The 27638-nt window shown below is 38.9% G+C and overlaps 2 protein-coding genes and 1 pseudogene across 3 annotated transcripts; 1 reads left to right on the top strand and 2 right to left on the bottom strand.

Moving 5' to 3' along the window:
* The first annotated feature begins 1792 nt into the window (after positions 1-1792).
* On the top strand, positions 1793-10543 carry LOC306886834 (hepatocyte nuclear factor 6-like). Its single transcript, XM_079444164.1, has 3 exons — positions 1793-2200; positions 2426-3718; positions 7222-10543. The coding sequence occupies exons 2-3, from the start codon at positions 2674-2676 to the stop codon at positions 7530-7532; spliced, it is 1356 nt and encodes a 451-aa protein (XP_079300290.1). The 5' UTR covers positions 1793-2200; positions 2426-2673; the 3' UTR covers positions 7533-10543.
* LOC306887816 (cathepsin S-like) lies at positions 8710-14064 on the bottom strand (annotated as a pseudogene). The gene is made up of 8 exons: positions 14016-14064; positions 12690-12778; positions 12327-12449; positions 11828-11980; positions 11334-11558; positions 10959-11124; positions 10727-10829; positions 8710-8773 (listed from the first exon to the last, which is right to left on the bottom strand). The product of its transcript is annotated as a cathepsin S-like (transcript).
* A 2425-nt stretch (positions 14065-16489) lies between these two features.
* On the bottom strand, positions 16490-27593 carry LOC306887750 (cathepsin S-like). Its single transcript, XM_079445755.1, has 8 exons — positions 27418-27593; positions 25864-25992; positions 18380-18502; positions 17995-18147; positions 17531-17755; positions 17145-17310; positions 16918-17020; positions 16490-16761 (listed from the first exon to the last, which is right to left on the bottom strand). Exons 2-8 carry the CDS (start codon positions 25987-25989, stop codon positions 16662-16664), a joined length of 996 nt encoding a protein of 331 aa, XP_079301881.1. The 5' UTR covers positions 25990-25992; positions 27418-27593; the 3' UTR covers positions 16490-16661.
* Between the last annotated feature and the right edge of the window lie 45 nt (positions 27594-27638).

The raw sequence follows: 27638 nt of genomic DNA, 5'->3' as shown, positions 1-27638 counted from the left end.
ACTTGTAGCTCTCAGATAAGCTCTCTCTAATTCGTGCAGAAATCTTAACGGTGCTACACAAAATGATTTTCAAATAACAATAATATTGATAGAATAAACCTTCCTGGTGCACCGGGGGGGGATGGTTTGTCAGAAAGGAGAGGTCATTGTTACACAACCATCCATAATGATCATTACTGTTGTTTATTTTAAAATGTTTTTCTGGTGTTCTGCTAATGTTGAGTTTTCACCTGACACACACACACACACACACACACAAATCCCATTCAATCCACATGCTATTCTGTATTTTCTAGATGGCTTTAAAATGCACAAGAAAATTATTAAAAGGTTAAAGGGAAATTGTTGTGTTTTATTTATCAGAATGTCACATTATAAAGGGTGTAAAGGTTATCAATGCACTCTGAATCGGATTGTTTTCATTCGAGTGTTCTGTCGTCTATCGAGCTCTCCAGCCGCAGTGAGTGAACTTTCACCTCGACCCTCAAACAGACCTTTTTTGCGGTAAGAGCTGACCATTTTACCTCCAGCCACACACTCTCCACATGCACGCACACGCACCCCTCCTTCCTCCCTCCCTCGGCCCTGCTCGGCGCGGATCGATAGTGCAGCATCTGCTGCGGGAAGACAGCGGTCCCACATCGCACTGGAAAATTTTTCAAGCGCTAGAATTGCTCATCTCTAAAAATTAAACTGACAGACAGATATGATTAATATTCCAAGTTTCAAACACCTACCCGCATCAACTCCCACCTCTCTCTTTCTCCGACGCACACAAACTCGCGTCGCATAAATGGCTTTTTCCCCTTTTTTTTAATGGAAACATGACAGAAGTGTAATTTTGTTGATTATTAGATTAGGAAAGGTAGCGTGTGCTCTTAGAGAGGGGGTCATAGGTGCGCATTGGATAGATCAAGTGCATTGATCTTGTTTAGCACTTCTGTGATTGAGGAGCAAACTCTTATGTTAATTGTCCACTACACTGTAAGCTGACAGCTCTCTGTCACTTCGCTTTGTTGCTTCAGTTAATTGCCCTTAGTTTGGGAAAATAAAACTGTAGTTAATAGTATATAAACGCTTTGGCCTTCTAATTGGATTGCACAGGTTTTTTTTCTCGTAGGCTACATTTTAAAAATTCCATATGTATTATTTATTATGAACAAAAATAAACCTCAACACAATTCTTGAAGAGCTGTAGATTGCACTAAAAACAAAACAATACATAAACCACATTTTATAGCTATTTAGACTCAAAATATTGCTGCGCGTTTTCAATTTTAGCTAAAAGAAATGCAAAATCGTGTTGGCCTGAGGAAGTAACCATAGCAACAGTACGCTGAGCACTTTTCGTTAGTGACTAAACACTAAAAAATATAGATGTCTATTATTCATCACTTTATTAAAGATTTACATATTAGCCTACAAGCAGCCTATGACAAAAGACACGTGCTTTGTTTACAAAGTCTTAAAGATAGGCTATTTAATATTTGGTGATTAGGGCATAAAAAGACAATTTGGGTTACGCGAGAACCTCGACAGATTGCGCCTTGAAAATGTTCTTATTGGATTCTTTTTTTAAGTCAACTCTTCTGAAACTGTATAATTCGAACACTGTCACGAGCCCCACCACCTAAGACAATGGCTTCTTGAGGTCCGCAGGAGGGAAGGAGTTAACGAGGGTTGTAAATTCACCCCACATCTGTCAGATTTTAAGAGTGTGACGTACAGGGAAGGGGGGCTGGGGGAAGAGAGAAAGAGGAGAGAAAGAGTTGGGGCCGAGATCGATGAGGATACAGAAGGGCAAAACCACAGAGATAATGACAGCGACGGAGCGTGATGCTTAGACATACATCGGCGCTCATTTTTGACACGGTTGCACCATAGCGAAGTCCGGACATCGGAGAAAATCGTACGGCCTTACGCGTCATTTGAGTTGCATCCTCGGCAGTTGTGGTCCAGCGAGAATCTAGCGGATAACGGGAGTGAAGCACCGGACCGAGCCGTTGCTTTTTTTTTTTTTTTTTGAACACCGAAATGTGCTGATGACACACAAAAGTCGTTGTTACGTAAAACCGACTGTTGTGTAAACTCGGGATTTCTGCAGGTGTATAGAATAACCCATCCCATTATCGGCTTTTGATTGTGTTTTGGAGAGGCTGTTTCGCTTCTCTCCATCCTGTCGGATAAACTACGTTGTGAGGTAAGCAATTCTTACTTAATTCTTCTCGAACTGTTTTTAAACCTCGATATGATTGTTAAAGTTAATTTTGAATGTAATGAATTTTATAAACAAAATAAGGTTGCTATTAATAAACAAAAAAAAGTTAGGCTACTTGTAACGGAATTAATCATCATGGTGGTTCAAGTATTATAATATTAATCAATAAACAAATCAGTGATCATGGTCCTCCTGTCTCTTTTTCAGCTTGGGTCAACAAGGCAAAAGCAAGACTCACATGGATAAATTCAGAAGCATTTATGGAACACAGAATTTGCTTGCATGATCCAAGATGGTGCCACTGTGATGAAATGTCTCTGAGAGTACACTGAAATCAGATTTTGAGATATAAACAGCATCAGGAACTGTTTTTAGATCTTATTACAGAAAACACACTCTAGACGGTTAGAAAAACACATCAGCTGGAATTTAAGTGGAGCAAGGAATTTACAGATATGGATGGTAATATGGGTGAGATGTCCGTGCACAGCCACGTAGAGCTGGCACACAGTCAGGACAGCCGAGCCATGCTGCACTCTCGGGATCTCACAGCTGCTTTCCCTCGTCCCTCTCTGGGAGGCCCTGCCATGGGCCTGGAATCTGACCACCAGAGCCCCGCATATGACCACAGCATGGCAACTCTGGGGTACGGCAGGGACCCACCAACCAGCTGTGGAAGCACCTACACCACATTGACACCCCTCCAGCCCTTTGATGACAAATTCCACCATCATCATCATCATCCCTGCCTGCCTGTGAGCAACGTCATCGGCAGCTTCACTCTCATGCGAGAAGATCGAGGCCTGGGAGGAAACTACTATACCCCATACGGAAAAGACTTTGGTTTGGGACAGGGTCTGTCTCCACCGTTGGGCAGTGCAGGCCTGGAGACCGCCATGCATGGCTATGGCAGCCTGGGAAGTCAGAATGGACACAGTAGCCAGATGCTTCCAGGTGGCCATGAGGTCCATATGGGCAGCAATGGGGGTAACATCTGTCGAACAGCACCAGACTTCGGGAGGGAAATGTCACCGCCCTCTCTGGGGGGCGAGCATGGGGTCAGCCACCAGCTAAACAAAATGGATGCCCATCAGCACACTCCCACCTACCACCCCCATATATACAACCAGAGTTATCAGCACCACCTCCAGAGCCAACAGGCTTCCAAACTCGGGGATCTCCCCTCTTCTTCCCCTTCCTCCTCCAGCTCCAGCTTGGGAAGGGAGGGCATTCTGGCCAGCTCGCAGAACAGTGGTGGAGGGGAGGAGATCAACACCAAAGATGTGGCTCAAAGAATCATCACTGAACTGAAGAGGTACAGCATCCCACAAGCCATTTTCGCAGAGCGGGTTCTGTGCAGGTCTCAGGGCACTCTGTCAGACCTGCTTAGGAACCCCAAACCTTGGGGGAAACTCAAATCTGGCCGCGAAACCTTCAAGAGGATGTCCCGCTGGCTGCAGGAGCCAGAGTTTCAGAGGATGGCCTCGTTACGTCTGGAAGGTAAAAAGCTTGTGCTTGTTTAGTTGAATTTAAAATGGATTGTTGTTGTGAAAATCCCCTAAATTAGTAGTAAATCTGGACAAGTAAAAACTGTGGCAAGTGGTACATATGTGATTAACAACAAAGAAAATTTTCAATTAAAGTTACTCAGTCACAATACATGAAAAGTACCACAGATACAACAGTGTCTTTGACCAACAACTGCTTAACGTACAGTAAAATATTGGCACTTAAATGTTTCAGTAATACGAGAAATGAACATTGTGTGTATTATTGAGAAAGAAGTCATATTTCACTTCAAATCCAGTGAATCTTGCCGTGCTACAATGTTTTGACATTAAAGAGGCTGAAACTTTAACTGTTGTCCAAAGCACACAAAGAGATCCAGAGAAAAAACAGTAACATGAGAATGGACGAAGGTGGGGAGGGGGGGGGTCGCGATGCAGGGATGGGGCGGTTTTTCAAAATGTCGGCTGGCGTGCTGCAGCAGCCACTGAGGATTGTGGGGTGGGAGACAAACACAGACACGCAGATTCTCCCGAAATCTTTCCGAATCCCAAGCGATCAATCACCTATGCATGAAATACGCTTCAGAATGAATTATTCTGCTTGCATTACCACTACAGATATTGATTGGTGACCACTGTGCCCTCAGTCGTAGGGGTGTTCCATGCAACGAAATACATGGAATCAATCAATGCCCTGTTGGCCTGAGCGGTACCGTGTCCTGCTGTTGTTTTCTGTGGTAGTCGCTAAACATGCCATTGTGGAAATTTTGATTAGCAGTAAATGTTCATTTAGGATGATGAGCGGTGCTGTGATAATGTAAGCCCTGTTTATTTATGTTTTTTTTTTATATGCATAATTTAAGTTTGGATTATTAGTTGGAATATTTTTCATAAATTTTAATTGATATTGACTGAATTTTCTGTTGACCAATCACCATCTGATGGATTTTTCTTAAGGCTTTTTTCACAGCTTCTGTGCACAAAAGCATAAGTGGACACCTCTGTATTTCCCTATATAACCCACTTTCCATGAGTGTTGACTTTTCTCACCATGCCCTTTGTTTAATTACTAGCTTTTATTGATTTCCTTGGGAAAGCAACGCAGAAGGCTCCAGCACACACCTCCTGTGAATAAGACGGCGTGAGCAAACATTAGAATGCATGCGGCTACACGCCTCCTCTCTCGGAGACAGCAGGAGTTCAACTTACCGACACGTTTAATGATGATTCAGCTTAATGCAGTGATTTTTAACAAGCATTTATACAACAAATACCCATCCTTTTAAAATCCATCAGCACTTTTTAGATACTCACTGTCGTTATTGGGAGGAAAAATTATGACACTTTTTTAACCCAGTGCAAACAGGGCCTGAGATCACACTGCATTTATTGTACAACAAATGCATATTTTAATATTTTACAAGCTAGATTTATTGACCTAAAATTCGTATCCTGGTTTTTCTAGATGTCCTGATTTGTTTCTCTCTTTTTCTCACTCAGTTTTTCCTCAGGTCTTTTGTGTGGATGTGTTCTGTTGGTTGTGTCTGTGTGTTTTCACAAACTGGCTGAGCTTTGATTGGGAGAGAGATGAACAGAGAGAAATTCAGTCGCAGGGCAGGGTAGAGATCATTACTCTAAAGCTCGGCATTCGGACAGCATTGGGATTTCACACACAAGCACTGAAGCCTAAAGCTCTTGTCTTAAGGAATCACAGAGATATAATCGGCTTAAATAGCAGAGGCTTTTTCACTGATGCTGTTACTTTTACATTTTCAGCCCCAAACAATTTTTATTAAAATTGCATAGTTAAGTTTAGATCTCTGCCGCTCTGCAGAGATTGACAATAAATGTGGTTTGGCACGTAGAAGCTCCCCTTTCATCCAGCACTAAAGGGGTTAAAGCTCCTCTATAGGTCGGGGAGTCTGAGCAGCACAGATTTAATCAATAATTTCTATCAGCCCCTGGCCGAAAAAAAATCAGCAGGGGGTGGAGTAGGCAGGGAGTACGGCTTCGGGGGGAGAGGGGGGTGATAGGCAATTGGGGGGTGGGGGTGGTTTATGAAAAAGGCTTTCGATCACGTTTCAGCTACATGAGACAAGTGGTATACATCATGATTAGGGCCTGCTCCCACGATCATAAGAACTCTATGGGGGGATGTTTATGTCTGGGAGTGTGGTGCGGAGCACAGGATTTATAGCATGGTAATTCCTACCTTTTACACATGATTACAACATCAGGAAGCATTTAGTTAATGGTCGCCGTTGTATTGACGAAAGCAACTGGGCCTGATCGAGAGAATCAGGAGTTTGAATATGATACGGTGATAAATGCTGAACTGAAACATTAAGCATTTTAAGGACAATAGACTTTCTGAATGTTTTGTTTCTTCTGGTTTGTTGTATTTGATATAGATCATTATTTTTCAGCACGTTTACAGTCTTTCTCTTTATCACTTAATCTCACTTATCCTGAATTTCCACTCAGGGATCAATAAAGTACATTTATCTATCAATCAAGTTGGCAGTTGTCTGATAGAGACTCTCTGGTTTTCAGGCAATAGTCTGGTCTACACCCAGTGCAGTATTTAATTAAGCTGTATATTATAACATTAATAGCAATTTATGATAAATACTCCAAAATGAAAATGCAGAGTATTGACAACACTGGCTCTAACTGATCTGTTGCATCTTTTTCTACTGCACAGGACTGCTCAGTTTCATTTTACATGCAATGTATTCTATTTTCTTTTTTTTTAGCTTTGGTCATAATTTCCTGATCTGTTGCATAATTTTCTGTTGTAGCAAAGGACTTATTAATCATCTCACAAGCTAGTTGCACTTTAGATGCAATGTTTAACTTTTTAAAATGGAGAGATCTTTCAAATTTGCAATCTTTCTTTTTTTAGCTTTCGACTGTATTTACATGATCATTTGCATATTTTTTCCTACAACAGCAAAGGTCTTCTACAATAGCAAAGTACTTATTCATCATCTTTAAAAATAGTTCAGATGCAATGATTGATGATGAACATTTTAGCTTTCGGCTGTAATTTCCTGATCATTTGCATATTTTTCTACAAAAACGAAGGACTTAATTATCATCCCTTAAACTACTTGTACTTCAGATACAATGATTAGCATTTTAAAATGTTGAGATCTTAAAAATCTGAGAATATTTCAGCCTTTGACCATAATTTCCTTGATGAAACTGTCAACCATTATTTGCACACCTGTCTCTTTTTATTTGCACATCTCTCTTTTTTCTTTGCTGTTTACAGTTTGAAACTTTTTAAATTATATTATTGTTAATGATGCAAGTCAAAAATCTACACTGAATAGACCTTTATGAAACACTATTTATGTTTTCCGCAATTAACAACAGGTGTGAAGCGTATTAGATAACAAAGATAAATTATAATGATGGAAAGACCAATTAAGGTCAATTCTCAGGTCTTATTTGTAGACTAATGTTTTTCTCTCTCTGTATCTGTTTCAGCTTGTAAGCGTAAGGAGCAGGAGCAATCCAAGCTAGACCGCAACCAGGGGCCCAAGCGCACCCGGCTAGTCTTCACGGACCTGCAGCGTCGCACTCTCTTGGCCATTTTCAGAGAGAACCACCGACCGACCAAAGACCTGCAGATCACCATCTCTCAGCAGCTTGGCCTTGAGCTTTCCACAGTAAGCAACTTCTTCATGAATGCTCGCCGCAGAAACGTCAACCGCTGGACTGAAGAGGGCCGCCCATCCTCCACTGGCTCGTCGGGGTCCAGCACTGCGTCTCCAGCTGTGACCTGCTCCACGGCATGATGGGAAAATGAGCCGCTTTACGCTCTACACAGCACAGGTTTACCTGTAGCTCGTAGAGTTTGAGATTTTTAATCAAGGGTGTTTTTGTATACAAATCAACAGCATATGAAACCAAAGATGAAGTCTGATGTTCGCTATGTCTAGATGAGACAGGATTTGATTGTAGTTTTAGCGTTGATTATTTTAGCTTTAATCGCAAAGGATGGGCCCAACACATCAGGGCTTATGAAATCACTCTCAAATCAACATATTGAGGGTTATGAAAAGCTACTGAATAGATATTGAATCTATTAATTTTGTAATTCGTTACAGCATTTAAAATCAGTGCAAATGTTTCTGGTTTTTCTTTGTTGATCATGACAGTCAAAAAGATATTTTTAGAGTTCTCAAGAGAGAGAGAGATGATTTTGCAACAAATGGAAAATTAATGACCAAAGAAACAAAGAAGGATGCAAATGAATCTTTCAGAGATTCTTTTAAAAGGAAAAACTACTGGATAAAGAAGCTGAAACCAAAATATGAACATTTTTTGAGAGCTTGTTTTCTTTTTATACACCTTAGTTACAAAAAGCCAGGCCTCATAGTCCAAAAAAGGCATCTGCTGTGGGACAACTACAGTCTCAGCACAGGACTGGAGTTGCATCTTCTCAGACAATATGAGGAGGAACTCAGCCATGACTCTTTTTGCAACAGACTTTTAACTTGTTGGTGAGTTTCTGCTGACAGAATGGCTGCGAAGAGGAATCCAGGACGCTCTTGCATACTTTCCATCTGATTTCAAATGATTTCTTAGATGTCACACTGAGGATGGAGAAATCCATTTGTTTTTGTAAAAATTTCAAGCACACAATCTGGCCGATGGCTGTTCGTACTGGAAAAAAGCTCAAAATCTCAAAAGACCCTGATGAAAAATACTCACAAAAAGCTTGAATTGAACATGAACTGAGAACCACTTTGTGTATTTATAATTATTTATGTATTTATTTCCAATCTTCTAGCTATTTATTTTATTTATTTGCTAGTTAATGTCAGTATTTATTTCACCGAGTGTTGTTTGTGTGTGAAAAATGACCCTATCTCTGATAGGAGTCCCAATACCAAAGATGAATATTTGTCCTCCCTGAATGTCCGACGTTTCTCATCTCCTGAACGCTGTGTTAGTATTTCGATAGCCAAGCTAGCGTACCCATCCATGTTCCTCGTTCACATGTGCTGCATGTCTAGACTCTTTAGGCCACAGCCTGACCGAACAAATCGAGACTCAGCGTGATCGTAAAACAGCACACAAGTGGCTGTGAAGTCGAGATGATTCTATATTTTGGCTGTTGAACTGTGATCTCCTCACTGCAGTCCACATTTACTGTACGATGATTGTACGTGCTGTGCCGTGGTCTCTCGGGGTGGGCCGTCGAGGGAGAGATCGTCCCCTTTTCAATGCTCTTTCACGTTCCCCTGTGTTTAACCTTTGCAGGGCATGTAGTGAGGCCCCTTCACAGCACACACTTGAAAGAGGGCCCATGAAAGAGGCCATCGACTTTTGCCGACTTCAAAGAGGCCCTTTGTATCTGTCCTCTCGGCGGCCTCGCTCGGCACTCGGTAGGGCCCATGGGCTTAGGGCGTTCACTGGGAGGGGTGGCAGATCAGAGGCTAGCAGCATTACCGAATCACGGTGCGGAAGAGGAGGGGTGGTGAACGGGAGTTTGGGGATGTGAATTAAAGTTTAATGAGCGACAATTGTAAGTGCTGCGCGAGGGGCAAAGGGTGTCAGCGTGTGTGCGTCTCAACTCTCCAGGTCTCCCTGTTGCAGCACTGGTGGTTAGCCGAGCATCTTTTTTTTTGTAGGGATGTAATGATTTAGGTTATAATAATTTGCAAACTTACGCGGTAGATGGTTAGAGATCACTCGACGACCTGTAGCGTCCCGAAGATCACGTTTAGCAGATCACGGCAAACGTGACTAATGTTATTTAGTATTTGGCGCCTCCTAGTGGACATTTTGGAGGGGTTCACGCTTACTGAAAGGAACATAAATCACGCCATATTCTCGTAGTGTTTAACCTCTTCAGATACATTTGAAAGAATTACTACAGTGTGTAAATCTTAAGTGATATTTCCATTTCGCCGGCCCACTGAGGGGAACCCGTTTGGCCATTTTTGTTCTACCCGACAGCTCTAATTTCATCTACCTCAACTGTGTGTGATGTGTCGTGTAGCTGAGATGTCACTGTACCAAAGATCCCATCCATTCAGGGAGCGTCTGTGCGTTACTAAGTTTTTAGCCAAATGTGCTGGAATCAATCCGTAAATACAACTGAATCACAGCCCTACCTGCAGGCAGAGAGAACCTTGTTTGTCTGAGTGTGTGTGTGTGTGTGTGTGTGAGAGAGAGAGAAGGAGAGCGTTTGAAGAACATTTATTAATATAAAGACCAAATGGGAATGACAATCGGAGCAAGAGAGGGGGTCTTGCTGATCTTATGATTGCTTATCCCTCCAAAAAAGAAAAAAAAGCCAAAAAAGTGTTACATTGTAAAAGTGAGGACAGAGACCAAAATAAATGTTAAATATGTTTGTCTCTACAAATATGATGCAATTATGTTTTAGCTGTGTCATATGGATCACACCCGAATAAAAAAATATGATTTTAGCAAACTGTTGGATCACAACATATGCTGACAGAATTCATTCTCTCAAGGCATTTTTAGCATCTGGAGATCCACTTATTAACGGTTCAGATAAGCAGACTGAAAAGGTAGCAAGTGTTTTCTTTTCTCTTTTACCTATCACTCATTTAAAATCTCTTTCTGCTGGTGTGAACATCTGTGTCATTTTATGCCATTCTCTCCCTTGTGTTACCTTATGAATGTGGCTAATTAACCAAAGGTGTAAAAATCACAGCAATCTAAATGTCAATCATAACTGGACATTGTGTGCTGATCTTGAAAAATCCTTTAATACCTCATGTGAAACTGTTCGTTGTGATGTTGCACTGAATAAAACCAAGTCATTTGTAAACATACCGAATAGAGTGAAAGCTATTTTTCTTTCAAAGAGAGAGAAAAGACAGATTTAAAATGTAATATTTACATTGTAAAACATTCTTAAAATACATTTGGATTTTTTTTATATTTCGAAAAACAAATTCAGACCCAGTCAGTTCATAATCACAATACTTTACAATCATTCTGATTGTACCTGTTTTTGACCAGCCAAAAGTCCTGTCCAGCAATCGCACCGTATCCCACAACCAGCATTGCATGGTTTATGATTTTGCTGCAAGATGGATCATTGTAAACTCCTGTGGACAGATGTGAGATAACATTACAATAGCTACCAACAAAAAATTAAAATAATTTTGACCTTCAGTTTGCAACCTGAAAACTTGGTAATCAGCCTAACTGAAATGTGATGAGAAAGAAATACTCACCACTACGGCACATGATAAACTGAGGGCGGGTGGCATCTATGGCCACTGAAATGGGCCCGACATTGGCAACAGCCTGCTTCAGGGCCTCCTCATCTCCCTGACTGACAGAATAGTACTTGGTGCAGTTTGTGGCACGCTGGAATGGATTGTATCTTCACTGCCCTTGCTGTAGGATACATTTATTAGATTATAGTTATAATAATGGGTTGCAGCTTTTTAAAAATGTGCCAAGCACTGACAGATCCAGCTGTCCGCATACACATTGCTAAAATCTTGCAGTGATAGTTCCTGACACTTCTAATATGAAATGTTTCTACCATGTTTCTGTAATTATCACTTGTTTCTTCTTCACTTAGACCCACACAAACAACTTACCACTCCTTCATAAGGGTAAGATGACTCTGAGTCTATTCCACCATTTTTAATAACATACTGGAAGGCATCATTCATCCAACCACCACTGCAGCCATGGGTGCCGTAACTGGAGGAACAGTCCACCAGATTCTGAGGACTGAGTTCGATCAGCTTTCCTGTGGTATTCATCAGCTGACCTTCAAGAGCCCCAACAGCGCTGAACGCCCAACATGAACCACATCCACCCTGACAGCAGAGAGAGAAGTATGATAAAACTACTAAAACGAGGTAACACAAGAACTGTGGAATATTTACACTTTTTGACTTGAAGCTACATATAATAGAAATATAATGTGAACCTAAAATTCTTAAAAATGGTTTTGTCTCATGTCTATCAAAAGAAACAAAAAAGAGCTGTCCTGAGAAATAGAAAAACACTCAGACAAAAATCTAAAAGAGAAAATCATTTTGTTTTTGTATTAAAAAAACAACAACAGCAAATGGTATAATCACACCTGCATCTTCACACTGGAGACATATCCCTTGTCTCTCCAGTCGAGAGAGTCTGGGACAGCAGCTGTAGAAGAGCCCACAAATTCTGGTGCTTGCCCCTTAAAGTTAGGAGGGACACGAGTCGTGGCTAACGTTTGCAGGATCTCCTCTGTTGTCTGTGAACAAAACAAAGAGGAAAATTTGAGTTTCTGATGACGAAATTGTCACTGCATCTGATATAGCTGATGTCTGCCAAAATGTAAAACTTTATGGCTGTGCAATTTAGACACTATGTTAACTTAAACATCTAGAACCTTTTGTGAAGAAAATATATTGGAATAAAAAAAATAATGTTCCCTCACACAGAATAGCTTCATGTTAAAAAATAGAAACAAGGAAATAAAACAGTATTGCGTGCCAGGTTTTTTTTTAAAGCAAACTGGATGCAAGTGCATGCAAACAAAAACCACAAAGAAATGCAGTGGAAAAGGGAAAAAAGACACACTGGACTCATGTTCTCACCATGTCACCCATGTGGTTTATGCCCAGATCATATGAATGCAGGCCCATGGAGGCCTCCAGGTTGTGAAGGGTGATAAGTTCAAGGTTTCTCTCCCACAACTCCCTCCTGCCCAGTTCCTCATCCTGCCAACATAAACAACAGACAATTCCACAGTTTAATACAGCATTATATAAAACTATTGATATCACTGGTCATAATATTTAAGTCTCTTAACAAATAAGCCCATGAATCAAGCTTTACCAGTTTGATAAGAAACAAGGAAGAAATGGAGTTTATATTCCTCACAGAACATGTGATAAAAAAAATATTCTAGATGTAGGTAAAAGATCATAATTTGAATCATCTGAAATTCATATTCTCACTTTACTGGAGTAAAACTTGTTATGCGTCTTCTTCCACAACTCCCAGTGCTGGTCTAGATTTGTGTTGAAATGGGCCAGTGCATCATGGCCTGACGAGAGCAAAACTGCAAGTGATAATTACTGCCATGCATTCAAACATCAACATTTTACGTGATAATATATTCTCATTGCATTATGTTGACAGCTTGTCGACATATCAGCCACAATATGAAGAGATTATTTCAATGAATGACTTCTGAAACTATAGTATATGTCCATTTATTTGTTCATATCAATGGAACGAAACCTGGGAAGTTGCTAGGTTTGGTTAGTATTTGGGGCTTTGAATTAATAAAGATTTACTGAAAACGGGCTCTCAGTCCCACCTACTGGCCGGAACAGGGACTGTTCAACTTTAAAACTGCAGTGAGCTGCATTCACACGAAACGCATTTGTGCTTTAAATACGCAAATAAAACGGAAGAACACAGACTGTCGAGACACATTTGTAAACTTCAAACAGCATTTTAAAAACGTAGCGTGAGAAGCTGAAAAAGCAGAGAGGCGAGGCGCAAGAGTCAAAGACGTCTGTTGCCGTTGGAAGTTTACATAGTAAAACAACCTTTTCTCCTTTTCACCACTAGTACAGAAGAAAGTGCAAGAATTTGATTTAAAATCTATATTATCTGACGTTATCTTAAAAAAAAGATCAGGAGCTTTGGACAATACACACACACTATATCATTACAAATCACTGAGGAAAGCTATTATAAACCCAGTCAATGGCTTAATTAAAACAGAAAGAGAAAGTGTTTTGATAGAAAACACCAACAAAAAAGACTTTTATTTAATAGATTACAAGTGGGTTACAAGTTGATTACAAGTACTCTTGTTAAACTGCACTTCTGGACTCTGTAAAGGAGGTCATGATGAACGAGTTCCTGGTTGCTTTGCTTTTACTTTGTTCCATCACGTGCTAATATCTGCCTATTGTCATATGATATGACACCTGTCTTCTTGCTTTGTTAGGCTACATGAGTGAAATAAATGACTGAAATATAATTAACAAATTATTGTTGGATCTAGACAGGTTAATTCACTATACCACCCATAAAACATACACATAGCCTACATTTTCGGCATCTTGAAATCCACTGTAATGTAATAGATAAGATAAGCAGACTAAAAGGTAGCAAGTGTTTTTTTAAAACTCTTCTAAATCTCTTTCGGTTTGAGTGAACATCTGAAATGCCACTCTTCCTTTCCAGATGCGACGATGATATGCTGTGGATCAGAGTATGGGGTTCCATTTGTGCCAAAAATGTGTAGCAGGGCTCTCAAGACTCACGCATTTCAACCAGTTCACACGCTCTCACTCCACACCTTGTATTTCCCATGCTGAGAAGGTATAACTTGTCCCACTATATGTACAATTAATAGATGGGAGAATACGGAGGTAAGTTCTCTGCCGAGTTCACTGCTGTCTCCAGTTATACAGAGTTAAATGCTACCTACCAGCCAATCAGAAATTTGGATGTTGTTGTTTCGTTTAAATTACGCGATTCTGCAGCAAGCGCGTTCCTTACTAAGCAACATGGATGCGCGCTCACATGGAGTGTAAACTGGAAGAGAAAGTAGTAGTAGTAGTAGTAGTATAACTTTATACTGAGTGGAAAATTGTCTTTGGCTTACCAGCACAAGATAACAACATACAGAGTAAAATAAAATCCCAATAACTAGTCACGTACACACATGACAACTAGTCACGTACACACATAACATAAAAGAAAATAAAAAGATTAGGCCTTGCATACAAGCCTTGCATACTGATTCATTACAAAGTTGCTGAGTTAATGATTCTAATTGCGTTGGGGATAAAAGACCTCTTAAACACAAAGATTTTCATTGCCTGTGAAAAGATAGTGAGAGCTGATGTTGGGGAATATAGCCAAATTCGTGCTAAAGTATTATTGATGCAGTCAAAAAAGCTCTCCAACTGCTTTGCAACCAGAAGCTTTAACTTTCCTGAAAGGAAAGTACTAGAGATGTTATAACAGTTGGTAAGTCTGATAAAAGACAGACAAATTAATCCAAATTGTTTTACATATTTAAAAAGCATAAAAAATACAAAGAAATGTGGCCCCAAACGTACCAACTGAACAGCAGTGCTCAATGTACATACACACACAGTAGGATTACAGAACTTGAGCATGTCCTCAACATGTTTGTCAAGCCGTGTGTGTGTGTGTGAGAGAGAGAGTACACATTTCAGCTTATGTTTTTTTTTTCCCCTGTCATATTTTGATGCCTTGATGACAGGGGTAGGGGGCTCCCATATAGAGCATTAGCTTCCCCACTCAAATTCAGATGCAGTGTGTTTTCCATGGTGGGTTTGAACAAAACCAAAACTAGGTACAGTTTGACTCTGGATGGAACACTATTATCTATCATGACAGTGCTTTATGTGGGAGTCCTCTAGCCCCGTCATCAGGCATTAAAATGTACAACAAACATTTACAACATAAAAAAAGAAACACAAGCTGAAATGTGTAGTCTCTCTGTCTCTCTCTCACACACACAGCTTGACATACATGCTCAGGATAAGTTCTGTAATCCTACTATATGTGTACCGAATGTACATTGAGTACTGCTGTTCAGTTGGATCGTTTGGGGCAAAATTTCTTTTTATTTTTGATACATTTGTATTTTTAAATACTTAAATATTTTTATTTTATTAGAATGAATTTGTCTTTCATAAGATTTACCAGATGTTATAATTTCTATTTGTGCAGGTCAATTATGAACAATAGGTAAAATTGAACTGCTAGCAAAAACTTGCATGCTGCAAATATTTGAGTTGCTCCTCCCCTTTGTGTGGCCCCTCCCCTAATCTCACTCCAAACCAGTGTTGCCAGATTGGGCGGGTTTTGAATTTGATTGTGCTGGTAAATATTGACTTGGGCGGGTGGACAAAATTTGGGCTGGTTTTTGGTCAGTTTAGCGGTTTTCAAAACATATCAATTGTATAGGCTAAGTGTGCATATAGCCTACAGCATGCATCAATCAGTCATCACAATGATACTAAACACTCGCACACTGCAAAGAGACTGGTGCTGATGTTGAAGTCGCGGCTGCACTTTTAGCCAATCACTCAGCAGACAGACGTGATGATTCATGAGCTATGGATTTTTAGCGTGATAAAGGATCTGATTTTGAATGTATAACTGTAAGTGATCATAATGCCTATATATAAGTTCTGATGGTAAAGAGTGGCAAGTGTTTTAACTCTCAAAACGTGAATTACACCTGTTGATTTTTTTTTTGTGACATAGTGCCAAGTATGGTGACCCATACTCGGGATTCGTGCTCTGCATTTAACCCATCCAACGTGCACACACACAGCAGTGAACACACACACACCCGGAGCAGTGGGCAGCCATTTATGCTGCGCTGCCCGGGGAGCAGTTGACTGGTCTGCAAAAAGCAAAGTCCTAATCACAGTTGCACACCTCTGGTTAAAATTGTTTTTCCATCTCTGTTGCAACAGTTTTGGAAGTGTCTAAAATGACTGTACCCATGTGTACAAGTTATTGGTGTTTGGTGATGAGTTTTTGGCTGATGATGATTACTACTACTACTACTATTCATTACTACTATTACTACTATTCATAAATGGACATTGTGTGCTGATCTTGAATAATCCTTTAATACCTCATGTGAAACTGTTTGTTGTGTGAAGTCATTTGTAAATATACTAAATAGAGTGAAAACATATTTCCTTTTAATGCTTTGCAAGACAAAAAAAGAAAGAAAGAAAAAATAAAGATTTAAAATTCTGTATTTATATAAGACATTCATATTAGGACATTTTTAAAAGACAATGGAATTGGGGGAAAAAAACATATTTAACACATTTACAGTTAAGAAATGAGATTATAAAATAATAAATGTTGAATATTATTTTGATATATTCATCATTTCAACAGGATTTCAGCTACATAACCGGATAGCAGGGGTATAAGGCGATGCCACACATGTTGTTCTGGTTTCTGGCCATACGGATGTAGCCACCATCTCCAAATCCAGTACCCCAACTGTTAAAGGAAAAAATAACAATCAGCATTTGTATTTTTTTCATCTTAACATCAACAGATGTTCTGATTTTACATGCCTTTGAGTAGGTACATTTCCCAAAACAATATCGGACCCAGTCTGTTTATGATCACACAATTTCATAAGTCAGCCTGTACCTGTTTTTGACCAGCCAAAAGTCCTGTCCAGCAATCGCACCGTATCCCACAACCAAAACTCCATGGTTTATCTTTTTGGTGCAGGATGGATCATTGTAAACTCCTGTGGACAGATGGAAGATTATCTTATAATAGTTGTCATTTAAAAATAAATCATTTCAACCCTAAATTTGTAACCTGAAACTTGTAATCAGTCTGCTTGAAATGTGTAGGGAAGAAATACTCACCACTGCGGTAAAAGATAAACTGAGGGCGAGTGGCATCTATGGCCACTGAAATGGGCCCGATATTGGCAACAGCCTGTTTCAGGGCCTCCTCATCTCCTTCACTGACGTAATAGTACTTGGTGCAGTTTGCTGCACGCTGGGATGGATCATATCTGCACTGCCCTTGCTGTAGGACACATTTATTTATTATTACATTATATTCATAATGATAATAGATTGCAGCTTTTTAAAAATGTACCAAACACTGATACTGTAAATCCATCAATGTAGAGACCTAACTGCATATGTATCACTCAAATCTCACAATAACAGGTCCTGTTACTTCTAATATGGAATGTAATCTCATCTGCTTTTTTTTAACACATGGACCCACACAAACAACTTACCACTCCTTTATAAGGGTAAGATGATTCTGAGTCTATTCCCCCATTATCAATAACGTACTGGAAGGCATCAGCCATCCAACCACCATTGCAGCCCTTGTTGCCGTAACCGGATGAACAGTCCACCAGATTCTGAGGACTGAGGTCGACCAGCTTTCCTGTGGTCTTCATCAGCTGACCTTCAAGAGCCTCAACAGAGCTGAATGCCCAACACGAACCACATGCACCCTGATAGAAGACAGAAAAACACAATAAAACTACTAAAACAGGAATCATTTAGCATTTATGCTACATATAATAGATGCCAGGACGGATTTATGGAAATACTAATAATGTAAACTAAAGATTTTGTCTCTTCTGGTCTATTGAAAGAAAAAGAAATGAGCTGTTCTAACAAAAGGCTACACAGACACAAATCTAAATGTGCAAATATCAGATTTTATTCTAAATATTCAGTATAATCATACCTGGTTCTTCACACTGGAGACATATCCCTTCTCTCTCCAGTCCAGAGAGTCTGGGACAGCAGCTCCAGAAGAGCCCACAAATTCTGCTGTTTGCCTCTTAAAGCCAGGAGGGACACGAGTCGTGGCAAATGACTGCAGAATCTCCTCCATTGTCTGTGAATCGACACAAAAAGACAATTTGAGTTACAGGTGATGAAACTGTCACTTGTTTCGCAGGGCATCTATTACAGTCTATGCCTAGCAAAATGTATTTCATGGAAGTTTAATATCTAGGTGCAACTGAAAAGTAAAAATTATCTAGGAAAGTATCTAAAAAAAAGCACAAAGAATCACAAAGAAATGCAGTGGAAAAGGAAAAAAAGACACACTGGACTTATGTTCTCACCATGTCACCCATGTGGTTCATGCCCAGATCATATGAATGCAGGCCCATGGAGGCCTCCAGGTTGTGAAGGGTGATAAGTTCAAGGTTTCTCTCCCACAAATCCCTCCTTCCAAGCTCCTCATTCTGCCAACATAAACAACAGACCGTTTTTAAAAAGCAATATATAAAATGATTGACATCCCTAATCAAAACTGTCACGATCAGGGGCAGTTCTAAGATTTCAACCTTGGTTGCTTGGTCCTCAGAGAGACCATTAGATACAAAGACACAAATTACCTAAATAAACAGTACTTTACAGTGCTTGTGAAAGCTCTATTACTGTAGGAAGTAAATATACACAAATACCCATTTAAGCTACATAAGTTACTTTGTTAAGAAGAGTGACTGATTCTCTATTTTTCTTTTGTTGTTTGACTAACATTATTAACAGATCCAGTATTTTGACACACATCTGACTTTTTCTTAACCGTACGTTTACTTAAGACATTACCAACTGTGTTTTAGGGATGGGCTATATGGGCTTAAAAATATATCATGATAATCTCTGGTATTTATTGTGATAACGATATCAATGACGATGATATGATGATCAATGATATGACTGCTCAATGATAATTCAGGAAATCTTATGCATCCACCAAGAAACAAAAAATAATAATAAATAAAAAAAATAGGGTGTTGTAAGCAATATAATGAAACAATATAATGAAATGAAAGCCTAGGCAGCTGACTTGCTGCCTCACTGCCTTATCAGGCAATGACTTTGCAGGCAGCGTTTTTCCACGAAGGCATGTCATAAAACTGATGATCTACAACAAAATAGAACGAGTTTTGATTATAACTAAATGAATATTTAATTATTATACTGATTTCTCGCCAGAAATAACATCAAAAGTGCAAAAAGTTAGTCAGAAATATACATTTACAGAACTTTCCACCAAATGCAACTTGCCATCTTTATTTATTTTTAGCTCAACTGTTACGGAATGGAATGCACAGGATTGTGGGATATCAAAGACAGCGAAGGATACATCTATGCTGCCTTCAAAATTCGATTATAAAAAGGTAACTCCGGAGACAGGAAGTGAAGCAGCATTTGTATTCGGACGTGCCTTGATGCCTTCCTGCCTTGGAATGCTACCTCCGAAGACAGTATTTTAGAGCTTTTGGACACAGCCCCAGTTATCGCTGTAGCTGAATAAAAGGCCGATAGTGAAATTTTAATTGAGGAAACTCAAAGACAATAAACATACGATTGCGGCAATATTATCTGTGTTCTTCAAGCAATCTTGGGTACTTTTATAAGGATGAAGCATATCTATAATGCAATGCTATAAAATAGTATTCTGCCTCATTCTGTGATTTGAAACCACGTCTGATCACAAAAAGTTATTTCAAACACTTGGCTTATGTTAAGTTAATTTGGAGAAAAAGCATGTCAATAAATGTTATCTTTGTTGGACAACAGGTTTGTAAACAGGCTCATACACATGCAAAACTGTTTTTTTTTTTTATAACCAAACCAGTTCCAGATTGTAGAAGTAGCTCGTCCTTTAGCAATATACTCCTCCACAGTTTCACTTCTGCCTTCCGCCATGTCACGCTAAACAGTTGCACACAGAACTAGACTTTATCATTATTACCGTGGGAACAGTAATTCTTATCGTAGGGAGATTTTTTACCATTATATCGCAAACGATAAGATATCGCCCATCCCCACTGTGTTTGCCTGGATACTCATCAAGACAACCACTCTGACATAATTGTATGTCTATATGCTCAAGAAGATGCGAAAGAGATCAACTTTCTTAAGGAAGCAGCACTGGCTCGATCGTTCAGATAAATTATTATAGGTTTAGGGGGCTGAGGCAACAGATCGTAGGCAAAAGAGCGTAGAACTGCCCCGGAGGCCTGTTTCATAAAAGACACTAAGAAAAGCAGGGATTATCGGCATCGATAGCCTTGTGGGCAGCACGCTGACATACAGCGTCATTGCGTTACAGGTGTCCCAAGTTCAAATTCTGACTCGAGGACCTTTCCCGATCCTGCCCCCCTCTCTCTCTGTCAGTTCTAATCGGTCCTGTCATAATAAAGGCAAAAATAAATATTTAAAAAGAAAAGAAAAGTGGGGATTAAAGTCCTAAACCTGATTTTAAATAACCTAACAATCAATTGAGGCTAAAGCGGTTCCATAAATGACAATTTATGTTCATGCAGTCTCACTAATTTTATCCAAGTTCAATGAGTCAAGATAACTTGATATGCATGCTTATAAGCAGCCCTTAATGTCGATCATGGTTCAAATCGATCCACCATGGCAAACAGCGAATATATTTATGCTGTTTAATGCATTTGAGATGTTTTGTTTTTCTCAGTGTCAGCATAACTGACACAGTTATATTCTTTATTTGTAAATATTAGTCATGCAACTATATCCAGTTTGCTGTCAGGAGTGAGTGAGGCTTATGCGAGTGAACCAATAATAGTTGTATGTGAGAGAATCAGTGGTAAGTAACAGGGGTGTGGACTCGAGTCACATGACTCGAGACTTGACTCAGACTCCAGTCCCAAACTTGATGACTTGCGACTCGACTCGACATAATTAAAGAAGACTTGAGACTCGACTTAGACTTTGACAGCAATGACTCGAGACTTGACTTGGACTTGAGCCCTGTGACTCGGAAAGACTTTATGATCAGATCAGCGTCGTTATCACTCTAGACGGGTGCAGCCGCAGCGTGCTTGCGCTTAAGCCAGAGACTGCGTTCAGGGAACGCTTGATATACAGTATCGTATAAATTAATGGAGTAATAGCATAACTTACGACAAAAGAACCGAGATACTAAAAAAAAAAAATGTCATTATTCGTCTAGTAGCTATCTTCGCTCGTGAAAAGCGCTGCCCTGCCCGTTTGATCGCCGCCCAGCAGAGACACGGAGCGGGCATTAAACTAGAGGCGCGGCCGCGATCACTGGTGCTCGCCTCATCATCACCGTGACTGCTGCTGTTAAATGCTAAACATATTCCTCACTTCTTTTGTTTGTCCGACACCGAGGTGCACCATAAAGATCTGCATTCCGCCACGACCCTCGCAGCTCTGCCAACTGGATGTGCTTTAATTTTCATTTTAATTGGTAAACACCTCTCCAAGACCTTTTTTTTGTCAGATTGTCACTGTTTTTGTTCAATCAGTTGCATATTTAAATTGCATGTGCATTTTATTTTATTTAAACCTCCATTAAGTTTAAAGTTAATCCATAATCAAGATTTAAATCGGAGTTTAAAGTTATGGTGCAAATATTACTTAAATCCAGGATCAAAATGATGGGTTAAAATGTAAATCTGCTTATTTTTAAAGGTTTAAAGTTTGGTGCAAAATCATTATTAGATAAACCTTGATTTAAGCTAGATTTAAAATTAATCATTGCAAAAAAATTTGCTATAATTTGAAGAAGAAAAAAGCGGCAATTGGCCTAATGATCATTTAAAATATAATTTGAAAAAAGTGTTTCTTTCACAAAATGATTTGTGAATTGTAGTCTATATATACAGTAACTATAAAATATACTCAATTTTTCTCCCTCTTCACCGGGCACTCATTTCACTCTTATTTCTTTCAGGATAATTGAATTCATGTGTTGTAAATCAGTCTGTATAGCACATAGCCCCTAAATTTAGCGATCAAAATATGCATATTATAAACTTAACATTTAGCGTACAACATTTTGTCTTTGTTACTCTTAGTTATAAAGAATGGTAGCGCAGCATTTTTTGAATGACTGTCTTCATGAGTTTGTCTGCATCCATATTGCAGGTTTCCTCTCACATGTAAAGTAGTTATTTCTTTTAGTTCTTTCAAAGCATTTCTTTCTGCGTTTCTGCTCACATGTTTTTCAATCTGTTTCATTGAGATTCCAAATACTGGCTCATTGGCTTAGATATAACAGCTAGAAGCATATATTCTTCTTATGCACACATGCAAAGTATTGCAGCTGTTATTTCTATGAAATTATGTTGTCTTTGCTATTCTGTTACTAATAAAATAGTTTTTTTTCACTGCTTGTCCTATTTCGGCACAATCCCTAAATTGAACTTGAGTAGTTTTACTAAGGGCACCCATCTCACATGAAATTAAACTATGTAAAACATATTCATAAATTTTATATGGTAATTAATACTGAGAGACTAATTTGGGCAAAGAGCACTAATGACTTGTTTAAGACTTGAAGCTAAAAGTTGAGGACTTGCAACTCGACTTGGACTTGCCTATTTTGACTCGGGACTTGACTCGAGAATTACTTGTGACTTGCAAAACAATTACTTGGTCCCACCTCTGGTAAGTAATATAATCGCGTTCCTACTGGCCATTGTTAGAGGAACTCAGGCTTAGCCTGCAGTTAGCCTGCCCCGGACAAGTTTACCAAATAAGTCATGCTTATTTCAGTCAGTCTTACTGATTGTCAAAAGATTTGGTACCATCAAGCAAATTCGACATAGATCAAGCTCAGTCACTGTGGCAACTTAAGCTGGGAAACTGACCTGACTGGTCTGGGGCAGGCTAACTGTCAGGCTAAGCTGAGTTCCTCTAACACTGACCAATAGGAATGCAATGATATTACCATGATATGACTCTCTTACATAGAATTATTTGACTTTACTTTACTTTACTTTTAGTCATTTAGCAGACGCTTTTATCCAAAGCGACTTACAAAAGAAAAAGTACTAAAACTAAAAGTTAACACTCTGTAAATACTCTATACACACCCATTTAAGAAAATACAGAAATTAAATAAAATGGACAAATGCATACAACAACATTTCAATAGTGAATATAAAAAGGGGAAAAATAAATTAATAAAATAAAAATAAAAATCGATACTTATATCGTCCTAGCCCGGTGGAGTTGCACGGTAGAGTCGATGGTCTTTACACTCTTTGGTCTTCGCTCTAAGAGGGCTTCAAACAAGGGCTGCCGCGGTATAATCTTTTTTATACCTAACAAATCACTATTAGAATTCAGCTGAACCCACTTTCCTATTGACCACTAAAAATGGCCAAGCAAGCACACACTCACAAGATACGCGATACAGTATGAGACCAAACGCGATTTCAGCAACTCTCAACACAGTAAACAGTAGACTTTATTTGCAGTCCAAAAATAAAAGTATACAGAAAATGCAACTTAAATAATAAATCAAATAAATAAAAATATAGGCTGCAACTGACTGTATTTAATGTATTGTGCTTACTATTTAATGACATTGTTTTAAGATAGGAAAACAATAAATGTTTGATTTGTTAGGTTATTTCAAGTCAGGTTTTGGACTTTAATCCCTTTACTTAGTGTATTTTATGAAACAGGCCTCAGGTCAGTTTCCCTGCATAGGTTGCCACAGTGACTAAGCTTGATCTATATTAAATTTGCTTTATGGTACCAAATCATTTGAGTCACAATGAGTCAGGCTAACTGAAATAATCCTGGTTTATCTTTTGCCACTGATTATCAATGTGTTACAGAGGAGGTTCCTGCACCGCCTCCCTCACACCACCAGAGAGATCCGTCTCCCGAATATTAACTCTCTCATTTGAACTCAATTTCCCATCATGCCTCTTACCTGGGACTGATTGCACTCTACACCTACAGCTCATTAACACACACACATATAAGCCACTCACACACACCACTTCCCTGCGAAGTCTTGATTTGCCCCAGCTGTCACTACTGAGCGGTATTACCCGTGTTTGATTTATACCTCTTGACCTTGGACTGTTTACCTTGCTGATTGTTCGCTACCTGCCCTGACCCGGATTGTTTATTGCACTCGGACTCTTTCTGCCTGCCTCGACTCTCTGCCTGACTCTCGACTCTGTCTCTGCCTTGCCTCTATTGCTCTGTTTGCTGGTATTTGACTCTGCCTGTTTGACTTTTCTTAATAAAAGCTGCAAATGGATCCAACCCAGTCTGGTCCTTCACAACACAATGTTGCTTTTAATTAATGTTTTTCCTCCATTTTTTTCAAAGGGAAATATCTTTTTTGTCATTAAGATTTAATGTTTTTTTGCAAATTTGGCAGCTTTTTTTCCCCCTTGAAGTCCATATTCTTCGACTTTCTATTACATACATTCCATCCAAAACCTTTGCTTACATGTTTTTCATATTCCCAAGAATTTTTAATCACATGGTTTATCTCATCTTCCAGTCGTAACCAATAAGAAAGGGGCAGCTTAGTATGTCTTAAATCTAATGGCATTTCATTGCATTCCACCAATAGTGCATTGGAATAGTTTTCATTGCTTCTATACTAATTCTTAATGCTCTGTGTGTTGCATTCTGTATAATTTTGTTAAAACATTTGTTATTTCCTGTTTTTAGTGCCATGTTGTAGTCAACTTGTAGTCCTTATGTTTCATTGGTCCCCTTGATTGTATTTCCTGGTGTGTCTGGTTACCTTGTTATCCTCTCCTGTTTATACACCTATGTTTTCCAGTTCATTTAATCAGTCTTTGGGTGTTTCTCAAATGGAAGGCTGCATCCTACAAAGGCTGCATATCTCGGCTGCCACGTCATCAAACATCGCTGAATGCCGTCTCAGTCGGAAGGATCTCTGGAAGACAGCCTTCATTTCACATCCTTCATTCAGCTGAATTTGAAGGATGCATGGGATGTATCCTCCACGACCTTCAATCACCCACAATCCTTTGTCCCCATTCCATTTCATGAAAATAAACTGACGCAAAACGAGTCAGTACTGAGCTTGTCTGAATTTATTATGAAATCTAAGACAAAAATAATGTTTTCGGACATGAAAGGATAGATGTTATCTTTTGTTTCGGTGTAAATTACATACTAAACGTTAAACTGCCAATAACTTAAGCCACAGGGAGATTATGGACAGCTGTGATTCATTGTATTGCATTAATAGCCAACTAATATAAAGATATGTAATACAAAAATTATTAGTGTTTTCGTGCCGTGACTGTGAGGGCGGGAACATATGTGACGTAGCCACGTGCACTTACTAGACCGTCTTATTCTAGCATTTATACGCCGAGGAGGACTCTAGCCTACAAGACTCTGAAGGACTGAACTAGGAAGGATGCAGCCTCAATAGGATCCAGCCTTCTGTTTGAGAAGCACCCTTTGTTCGCAGTAGATGCTCGTGTTGTTTCCTGCTCTGCAACTGTTCTGTGTTCCTGGTTTACCCATGTTTGATTTAATTTTATTCAGTAAATACACCTTCTCTGCAACTGGATCTGTCTCATCTCTCTTTTGTCCAAGCATTACAAAAATATTTAAGTCTTAAATTAATGCAAATTAATTCTTAAACAAATAAGCCCATGAAACAAGCATTACCAGTTTGACATGGAACAAGGAAGAGTTTGTATTCTTCTCTGAACAAGTTGGAGAGGGAAAAGTTTCTAGATGTGACTAAAGAATCAGATTTGGATCATCTGACAGATGCTTGTGAAATTCATATTCTTACCTTACTGGAGTAGTAATACTTATTATGTGCCTTTTTCCACAACTCCCAGTGCTGGTCTAGATTTGTGTTGAAATGGGCCAGTGCCGCGCTACAACACACGGCAAACAGCAAGCTCCCGAGCATCATGGCCTGACGAGAGCAAAAGGCCCGCCATTGTTACTGACATGCATTCAAATATGAGTATTACTTTCTAATATATTCTCATTGCATTATGTTAACAGATGGCTGATAAGACATCAGCCACAATATGAGACTATAATAAGAGATTATTTTAGTCTGTGAGGCTTCTCAAATAAAGAAAAGTAACAATTTCTTATAAAGAAAAGTAACAATTACAATTGTAAACATAGAGACAAAGAAAAAACACAAGAATACAAACAGAAACAGACATTTTGCCAGGGTAACAAAACAGCATAATAAAATTACATCTTAAAAAGACACAAAGGAAGAATATAAAGATACAGTTTTTATTGCTTTTGGATTAATAAAACTTTGAATAGTTTCCAAATATTTGTCAAGGTCAATTCTGAATAAAGGAAAAGAGAGGTTTAGAGCCAGTATGCTTTTGTAATGAATATGAAACTTGGCTAACAGGAAACATAAATTAATTATATACATTTTCCCCATATTTTCTTTTGAATAGTCAAACAGCCCAAAGAAAACATTTTTAAAACAAAAGAAGTCACTTTTAAAATAAGATTGAACAAACACCAAATAACGACATTGCCAAAACAAATTAATGAATTCTTCCACGGAAGATTGACAAAAACTGCAATTTAATTCAATGTCAGACTTATATTTCATAAGAAAGGATAACATTTGTTAATAAATTTAAACGTTTATTTTATTGGTAAGCAGATACTTTATACATACTAGAGACTACTGTATATCTCCCATCTCCCACCTGCTGGCCAAAACAGGTACCGTTCAATATGGACTTCACACAGAACGCATTTGTGCTTTAAAAAGCAAACGAATTGGAAAAGAGCACAGACTGTCGAGACACATTTTGAAACTTGACAGCATTTTAAATACGTGGCGTAAGAAGCTGAGAAGCAGAAAGACGAAGCTTGTAGAAAAACAAGCTTTTCTCTTTTTCATCACAAGTAGCCTACAGGGCGAAGAAAGCGCAAGAATCTATATTATAATCTACGTTGGCTATCTGATGTTATAGCATGAGTGAATCTTCAGAAAGATCATGGGCTTTGGACAATACTCACTGTACTATCATTACAAATCTCTTTGGGAAAATAAAACAGTTATTGTCAAAACAGAAAGAGAAACTTTTTCTAGGGAAAACATCAAGACTTTTTCTTTGTCTTTTAAAGACACGTCAGAGTGGAAAAAACATTATTTGACGTTTCAAAAAACATCTCAACAAAACATTTCAAATCTCTTTGAGATTTGACAAAAAGCTAGTTCTCATAAAAGCAATCACCACCTTAATTAAAACCGAAAGAGAAACTTTTTGAGTGAAAACCCAGACTTTCATTAAAAAATATTAAATACATAATTGTGGGTAAAGAAAAAAAAAAAACTCGTGTCTATTCTCACCTGTGCACTCTCGTGAAGCTGCACTTCAGGTCGTCTGTAGAGAAGGTGATAATGAACGATTTCCTGGTTGCTTTGCTTTTTTATTTTGTTCCATCACGTGCTAATCTCTGCATATTGTTATGACGACACAACTGTCTTTTGCTTTGCCCTGTCACATCAGTTAATAAATAAACAATGACCGAATTATTATTGTTGGATCAAAACAGCCAATTAGAATTCAC

Source organism: Barbus barbus (genome assembly GCF_936440315.1).
Source record: "Barbus barbus genome assembly, chromosome: 21".
Taxonomy (NCBI): Eukaryota; Metazoa; Chordata; class Actinopteri; order Cypriniformes; family Cyprinidae; genus Barbus; species Barbus barbus.
Note: the sequence above shows the minus strand (reverse complement) of the source record. Positions and strands in the feature narration are given on the sequence as shown.

Coding starts and splice junctions, on each gene's coding strand:
- LOC306886834 (XM_079444164.1), top strand. CDS start 2,674: ATGGATGGTAATATGGGTGAGATGTCCGTGCACAGCCACGTAGAGCTG. Junction 3,719..7,221: donor GGCCTCGTTACGTCTGGAAG/GTAAAAAGCTTG, acceptor TATCTGTTTCAG/CTTGTAAGCGTAAGGAGCAG.
- LOC306887750 (XM_079445755.1), bottom strand. CDS start 25,989: ATGATGCTCGGGAGCTTGCTGTTTGCCGTGTGTTGTAGCGCGGCACTG. Junction 18,503..25,863: donor AGTATTACTACTCCAGTAAG/GTAAGAATATGA, acceptor TTATGTTGGCAG/AATGAGGAGCTTGGAAGGAG. Junction 17,756..17,994: donor TCTCCAGTGTGAAGAACCAG/GTATGATTATAC, acceptor GTCTTCTATCAG/GGTGCATGTGGTTCGTGTTG.